At 41.9% G+C, this 8,453-nt stretch overlaps 1 protein-coding gene across 1 annotated transcript; it reads left to right on the plus strand.

Moving 5' to 3' along the window:
- Positions 1-497: 497 nt before the first annotated feature.
- On the plus strand, positions 498-7,178 carry LOC134072592 (proton-coupled zinc antiporter SLC30A8-like). Its single transcript, XM_062529356.1, has 8 exons — positions 498-943; positions 2,455-2,615; positions 3,120-3,266; positions 4,014-4,167; positions 5,080-5,374; positions 5,645-5,750; positions 5,985-6,119; positions 6,359-7,178. Exons 1-8 carry the CDS (start codon positions 876-878, stop codon positions 6,499-6,501), a joined length of 1,209 nt encoding a protein of 402 aa, XP_062385340.1. The 5' UTR covers positions 498-875; the 3' UTR covers positions 6,502-7,178.
- Positions 7,179-8,453: the final 1,275 nt, after the last annotated feature.

The raw sequence follows: 8,453 nt of genomic DNA on the forward strand, positions 1-8,453 counted from the left end.
CTAAAATCATTATGGACATGCATTTCTTTGGAATTCAGTAAACAACTGCATTTAAAACCTTAAAGACTGATACACTTCTGAAAAGATTTTGGTAAGAGTTAGCACTTTAAGTATAATTTCACTGTTATGCCCCTGATGAAAGTTGAAAGTCAGTAAACCCTTTCCAGACCCACTCCCAATTGTGTGAAGGTCTGGGTGTTGAACATGGTCTGAGAGGCTTTCAGCTGACATCATTACAATGAAACAGACAAACCATGGAACAAGAGGAAATAGTAGGCTATAATGCCATTGTCAAGTGCAACTAAAGTAGAGTGTTCTCTGAAAACTCCAATACAAGGTACCAAACTTGTCATAATTTGTTCACAACTCATTTCTTCGTTTCTAAGCTCAAACTTTACTTCGCAAGAGTGCTGTGTGCACATGTTCTTTGGTTGCGTTGGGCACTTTTCCTTCCCTCTCCGATTAACACATTTTGGCACTCAGCGTTTGACAGTCAACTGCCCAAACTTGAGACGACGGAGTATTGAGCCGAGACATTATTAATCGTTGGAAAATAACATCAGCAACATTGTTATTGATAAAGCTGTGGAAATACAGAGCATAACGTGCCGATGCTCTTGTTGCAGACATTCTTCAAATTTGCACACGGTTCTCAGTCACAAGGCTTCAAATAACAGCGCTTGAACATTGTACTGGATGTAGTAGCCTACCGAGGATGCTCGACTGCCAGCATTAACAGCACTTGTTGCGAACACTAAGTATTTTAGGTTATAACAACTTCCTGATATCTTAACATTTTTGCGGCTTTGCGACATCCCGAACTGTCAGAAAAATTACCAAACCATAGCAATTGCGCGTGCGCTTGAATTGAAATCATGTTTAGGAAAAAAGATCCAGAAAAAATCCATTTGGTCACTGACAAAGCAACCACGTATATGGGAAGGTAGGTCTTATAGCCTATTTAAATGTTGAGTGTGTGTTATTGTTTTCGGTTGACTTTACTTTACTCTCTCTCTCTCTCTCTCTCTCTCTCTCTGTGCCTGTGTCTGTCTGTCCCATCCGAACTTTGCAGCATCATTCTTTATTAGTGAAAAATCGAATGACCACACGTTGGGTCTTATAGGGGTGGTAGACTGCGTTGGAATTCCACGAAAGAGACAAACACTACAATGTCCAAAAGAACAACAAGTTTGTTTATGTTGGGTCAACATACCACTATTTTCCTTATTTTTTTTAGTTTTCATGGTAGCGCTGCTCTCGTCAGAAAAGGGCATTGCACAACCTTTTACACACGAGCCAATCAGTAGCTGAGTGCAAATTTGCACCACGACCACATTAGGCTGGCTTCATACGTCAACGTGAGTTTGAGAGCAATGCCTCTCCTCGACTGGATGCGCTGCTGAAGTTATAGGTCGAGTCAGTTAGTCAAAGATTGAGTAAGCTACAAAAGGAATGTGATTGTATTATATACTACCCTTTAATTGTGTAAAATAAGTTCAATCAAATATGTATGAAATCTGGTGTTGTTGTTTGGATTGTAGGTTATAGGTGTTGTTTACATTATTTCACACTTTTTTTTTCAAGGAGACATTTTAAATTCTATCCCAGAAATGCTCACATGACTTATATAAGTTAAAGTTTTTTTTCCTTTTTTTTTTTCCTTGCATGGTCATCAAGCTCATTACTCATCTGCTGTTACATGCCATGTTGTCTGACCCTTTTACAGCTCAATAGCTTGAGATAGATGTGTTTTTGAGTTGACACATGAACTGAGACACAGGCATGTTTATATGTTGTCTCCAGTCTCATCTGATGCAACAAAGATCCATCAAACTGTTGGCAGTGAGCCATTCAGCCATAATAACGTCATGCTGCATGATGGGTGCTCAGTGATTATTTAAAGCACATGTAATGGAAGCTTAACATATAATTGCTTCTTGACATCAACCCCCACTACACACATTATATGTCCAAATTAAGCGGTCAATTATGACATATCAGAAGTTCTTTGTAAATAACTTTGAGAGTTATGAGGCTGATCTGTATGCAGGATATTGCATTCCCTAACACAGGAAACAATAGTCATGTAATCTCATACAGCTAAATCCTTAGTGCATGGTTTGATATCAGTTAGAGCTTTTCCAAAGGGGCTGAAAAATGTATATATTTTCCCTGTAGAAATAGTTTAGACATCTGATTTTATCCTCAGCAAAACTTGCAAAACCAGGACTGCAAAGAGTGAAGAGAGCATATCAGGCCAGAAAAAATACATTTGTTTCTGTTCATGTTGGCCAGGCTCAAATTCTTACACATCTTATCATCTCAGCACAGTTCAAGGACTCTAATTGTCCCGAATGACGTTCACATTCACATATACCAGCTGGCACAGAGAAACGAGACCCTCATTATGCAGGTGCATGTTTCATCTCATTTGTCTAATACCCAACCACACAGGAAGTCTCAAAATGAAGTCAAGGAGAAGAATGGGACCATCACACATTGCCACGACAACAGCCGGGCACAGGAGGACCGAGAACGTGAGAGAAAAGTCGCTAGGAAGCGACTCTACATCGTTTCAGTTGTTTGTCTGGTCTTCATGATCGGTGAAATCCTGGGTAAGTCATCCTGACACAACTAATAATGGCTAGTTGAGGTGCAGACACTGTAAAAGTCAACTGAGACAGCTGTGGCTTATAAAAACACTGTAGACCCATGTCATTTATTAATGACATAATTAGGAGTTATGCAAAGGCACAGGATTAATCATTTCATACATTTTATATTGTATTGATAATGAATTGGCTCATGTATGGTTGCTTTTTTGTGCATCCATCATGCCGATATGCCTATGTGGTTGTAATTTTTGAAACGCATCTGTCTCATCATAACAAATATCTTAGTTCCCTGTTCTTTCAGTCTTTCTGGTAAGCTTTTATATCTGACGTTTAAGAAAAAGTAGCTGTGTGCACATCCCACCTTGCAGGTGCAGGACAAATGGAGAGTAACTTGAGAAAGGATTGTAATGTCCGCAATTTATCAGTGTTGCGGACATTACAATCCTTCCTCAAGCTTTTATATCTGATCTCTAAAGTCCTCTCCTACCCTGGTTGACCACATAGGAGGATACTTTGCTGGGAGTCTGGCAGTGATGACGGACGCTGCTCACCTGCTTGTGGACTTCATGAGCTTCATCATTAGCCTGGTGTCCCTGTGGCTCTCCTCCAGACCGGCTACGCACAGACTGAGCTATGGCTGGCACCGGGCCGGTAAGGAGCCATCTTAGAGATAGATAAAGTCAAAGTCAAAGTCAATTTTATTTCTATAGCACGATTTACAGACGGCTGAGCCGCACCAAAGTGCTTCACAGTAAAGTGCAAAAATGCAGAGAGTAAGTAAGAAACACATATTTAGTTAAGAAAAAATAAAATAAAACAAATAAAACAGAAGGAGAGATATCAAAAGGTAAGATAGATAGATAGATAGATAGATAGATAGATAGATAGATAGATAGATAGATACTTTATCCCCAAGGGAAAATTCAAGGTCCCAGCAGCTTAAGACACCACCCACAACATGCACTACAATGTAAACATGATAATAATACAAAGCATTAGTGTGCACATCTGGCAATCTTTCTCCCCACCACTATCATCATCATCATCATCATCATTGTGATATTTGAAATAACACCATAGCCTACACTGAACAGTCATAGAGGCGTTTCTCTCAGATCCTTCTCAGCTTGAACATTTATAGAACATAATGAACTGTATTTTTCCCCCCAAATCAACAGAGCTTTAACAGTGAAAACAATCATTGCCGTTAAGCTCCGACAGAGCTATGTCAAGTGAGAGTTTCATACCGCCACAAGCTCTATTCCTAGACACACTGATATTTCCCCATTGCTAGAGAAACTGGACACCCCATCTACCAATGTCAGGACCTTGCCAGATCTCTATTAACTGTCTGGTCTCACTAACTAGCCCTCCTCTTTCTCTCTCTTCTCGCTGTAGAGATCCTGGGGGCCCTTCTTTCTGTGTGCACCATCTGGTTGGTGACTGGCATCCTGGTGTATCTGGCAGTGGAGCGCTTGATAAGTGACGACTACACCATTGAGGGGACACTCATGCTCATCACTTCAGGCTGTGCAGTGCTGGCCAACATCATGTAAGAGCAAATCATATCAGTCAGAACATTATGAAAAACAAGAATTATTGTGAAAACCTTTTTAAGTATAATAACATCAATTAAGTTTGGTATGCATTGCTCCAAATGTAGCAATTCAATGTTAAGAACTTCTCAGTGATAGCCTGACGAGCCAGACCCACATCAAGATGTAGGGTCTGGGCACTCATAGCAGGGCTCAATCGGAGGGGTGGGATAAATGGTTGTCTTTCAAATTCCCTCTCCACACAATAGGATAGCTCTAAACGAATCATCTTCTTGTTTTCAAGTGGCAGGATGTTTAATGATCGCAACTTCTGGTCGCAGGTCAGTCGTCATTATGTTAAGCCCACCTACCGACTCTATACACGATGTGATTGGCCCGAGAGAACTTACCCCGCGGCAGCTCGGAATTAGATTTGCTGTCGCTAGGGGCGTCTAGATTTCTGCGCTCCATGAGACATTTCTCATATTTTTTTTTTATCACTGATCACATGATCACTACACCATATCGCATGTGCAACTTTTTAAATGACCCCCTTTATAACAAATAAAGAAAAAACCCTTAATACAAGTATTATTATTGTTGAACACATCACAGTCAAACGCAGTCGTTTAAATGCAATGAAATGTATTAATAGAAAAGACCAAGATCAACAGTAATTCCAGTTTTGCTCTTACACTCATTGGCCGGGTTTCCCAAAATTGTTAAGAAGCTCTTAAGTGCTAAGAACTTCTTAGGAGCGTTGTAAGAATGTTCTCAGAACGCTCCTAAGAAGTTCTTAGGACTTCAGAGCTTCTTAACGATTTTGGGAAACCCGGCCATTTTCATGTTGGATTCATTCATGAATTTGTGTTGAATGTTGCTAAGTGGTGTAAATAAACCACTTCATCGTCCACCTCCCCTCTGTGTAGCATGGCACTTACCCTGCACCAGTCAGGGCACGGCCACAGTCACGGTGGCCTGAGCTCTGGACACGGCCACAGCCACGGCCATAGCCACGAGAAAGGAAGGGACCAGAAAGCCGAGAATGGCCACGCGCATTCCCACGGACAGGGCTCCGCGGACCACCAGGATGTGGAGGAGGGCCAGGGGGTGGCGAGACGACCTCAGGCCAACGCCAGCGTGAGAGCAGCGTTTGTGCACGTGGTGGGAGACCTCCTCCAGAGCATCAGCGTGCTAGTCAGCGCGCTGATCATCTTCTTTAAGGTCAGAGAGCCCGAAGGCAAAATGGGATGAAAGGGTTGGTGGGTTGTCAAGGAAAATGCAAGGAGGGCAGAACAGCCACTTCTCACTTGTATTTTCAGCTAGCTTTTTTTTCAGATCCAATCAATGCCTTTTTTTATACTGTACACTTAAAGTAATTAATTTCACATTGTTAGGAAGCTGAAGGTTATGGCATTTACGTATATTATGAGTCTTAATTAAGTGCTAATCTCATGTACACAAGCTCAAAATCAGGTCTCCTCTCGTTCACAGCCCGAATACAAGATGGCTGACCCCATCTGCACTTTCCTGTTTTCCATTTTTGTGCTCGGCACGACCATCACTATCATGAGGGACATCCTTGTGGTGCTCATGGAAGGTAAACCCCAGCCTATGAATATCAATGTTCCTCCCGCCAATCTGAGTTCATTCTGCATGGCTTACCACAAGGGGTGTAAATGACAGTGGCATTCCCCTGTGTGGGGGCAACAAATCTCAGAGCATATGTGTTATGTAACGTGATAAGATCTTAATGCGCACGATATTGCTTGTCATGCCCTGCGGTTATTTCACTGAGCATTTCGAGACTCCCACGATGCAACTGTCTGTGCAGGCACACCTTTAGGGGTGAAGTACGGCGAGGTGAGGGATGTCATCCTGTCTGTGAAGGGGGTCCAGGCAGTTCACAACCTCCACATCTGGGCTCTGACCATGAACCAGGGAGTGCTGTCCGCACATGTGGCCATAGGTGAGTTTCCAAGGAGTGTGGTGGAAATGTTTTCACAAGCAGGAGAAACTTTACGGATTAAATTTCAGAAGACACATTTTCCTCATGGGCTAAGTATACAGATTAGATGGGAAGTCACATTGGTTTGTGCTAACAACACAGAGAATTGTTTATTGAGATGTAGTTTATTCTCTGGGATCTCTGAGAGTCTGGGATTAAGCGTCAATGTGAGTGTCTCATCTCATCTGTCTTCATTTCAGATGATGCTTTGGATCCACAGCCTGTTTTGAGGGAGCTCACTCAACTGCTGTTCGACACGTACAGCTTTCACTCGGTTACTATTCAAGTTGAGCCCCAAGCTGATCAGAAGCCTGACTGCACGCTGTGCGAAGATCCAAAATAGACTCCCCAAGGGCAGTCTTGTGACTACCTCTCCAGGTCACCCAAAAGCAGCAAAGGAAAGTTGGGAGAATCAGGATTGCAAATCCTAATGTCTGTGTTAGTGGCTTAATCTAAATTTGTGTGCCTGACCAGCTTTTGGTGGACCTTTGGACATCTATGTTCTGTTGGTGTTAGGCTGCAGGGTCACAAAACAAAAATACAAACAAACATTAGCTTGTCTCTTGATTATCCCATATTTGGGGTTTAGATAGCCTGCCTTATTAAGTTTGATGGGTAGACTGTGTATTTTTTAAGAGTATGCATTCAGTATGGTTTAGATGTTTTGTTTCAGTGTGTTTTTATGATTTATTCAGCAGAATTGCATCTCTGTCCAAGTTGGAGAGCAGCTTTAATGTTATTTTAAACTGAACAACAGAACCAAAAGGGTTTGTGAGCGAGACAAAATACCACATTTTATTTTTACACGTGACAGTCAGTTCTCAAACAGCTGTCAGGTCAACTGAAGAAAGAAGTTATGTACTGTACCTACAGTATATGTGCTTGACACTGCAAACTTGTATCTGTAAAATCTGTAAAATCTGTATTTGTATTTCTGTGACTAGTAAGAGACTGTAGATCTGTAGACTTTTTGATCATGTGTCTTGTGGGAATAAAAAGACCACGGTCATGTGTACTGTATCTCTCCACCCTGTTCACTGTTCTCTACTCCGTTTCCTCCTGAGGATAAGTGTTGCCCAGCAACAAGCACAGTGGCTCATTGTCTTGTGGATCATGATGATTTCCTCGTTTCTTAATAACAGTCTCCTTCCTTTGGAGACGCTGACCTGCTGTTGTAACCACTAAGCCGTCAATACCGAGTGAGGGTTACACTATATAAGGTCACTGACCTGAATGTAAACATTTACCTACCATTGATCATGAAAGCGGTGTGAAACACTGGTCATCTAAGGTCAAGACATGCAAACATGCGTACATATGCGACACTAAGGTATGTTTTATTTTCAATTGTTGTATTGAATTTTTAGGAGGAATAACTATGCCAATGCAGAGGCAGCTGGGTAAATAAGTGATATAAAAACAAAATCTAGGCCTATTTGTTGTGTAGGAAAGTAAAGCTGTTTACAGTATATTTTTGAGACTCAAGGGAAAGACTAATCTGTGCTTAAGCATTAGGAATTTTTATATTTCTGGTCTTGAATACCAGCAAAATTGCCCTAGAATGCCTCTCATCCACAACCCGTTGTATTTTATAGGGCTCCATTCCTATAGTAAGACAGTGCGCCCTGGTCTAAGGCAATCTGCATGTTTCATACACACTCTTAACAAATTGACAATATTTCAGCCGCTCCCCAGACTCCTGTACTGTAATCCTCTTAGCGTCTGCTGGACCAGAGTGATCAAATATACTCAGAAGAACAATGGGCAACTGAGCTGGGTGCACTCCGCCGTACGGACATCTGAGGACAGCGGCGAGAGAAGTGCTGTGCGCAGAATAAGTGCACTCGTCCACCACTTCTGGACCTTGGCCACAAAGGGGAAAGACTGGCCGCGCTGGTTTTTTTTTTTTTTTTTTTTTACTTCTCTTTTTAATTAAAGCTCCAGATCACTTCGGCTCTAAATTACTTTTCAACGAGGGTAATTTGCCTCTGTAATCATGCGGCTCACAGACTGGTGTAACTCTTCATTCCCCTTGTTGTTTGAGGAAGGAGACAAGCATTGTAGCGGGGGTTGCTTATTCGCCACAATTCCCCACTTGTGCAGTTCTCCGAGTCTCCGTCTTAGACGAGATAAGGAGTACATCAGTGGCATTTAGTCAACAGCTAAGTTAATGAATGCGACCGAAACGAACTGATAAGTAATGTAATGTTGTTTAAGCTTCAGTTAAGCGGTTAGATATATCCCAGTAATCTCATTCTAATTTTCAATCGTGTATTGTGCGCCACATCAAGATGG

The sequence above is a fragment of the Sardina pilchardus genome, chromosome 24 (genome assembly GCF_963854185.1).
Source record: "Sardina pilchardus chromosome 24, fSarPil1.1, whole genome shotgun sequence".
Lineage (NCBI taxonomy): Eukaryota > Metazoa > Chordata > Actinopteri > Clupeiformes > Clupeidae > Sardina > Sardina pilchardus.

What these genes read in the sequence shown, in the direction of transcription:
- LOC134072592 (XM_062529356.1), top strand. Translation starts at nt 876, where the DNA reads ATGTTTAGGAAAAAAGATCCAGAAAAAATCCATTTGGTCACTGACAAA. An exon ending in CTATGGCTGGCACCGGGCCG is followed by an intron (nt 3,267 to 4,013) that starts GTAAGGAGCCAT and finishes TTCTCGCTGTAG; the next exon opens with AGATCCTGGGGGCCCTTCTT. An exon ending in CCTTGTGGTGCTCATGGAAG is followed by an intron (nt 5,751 to 5,984) that starts GTAAACCCCAGC and finishes CTGTCTGTGCAG; the next exon opens with GCACACCTTTAGGGGTGAAG.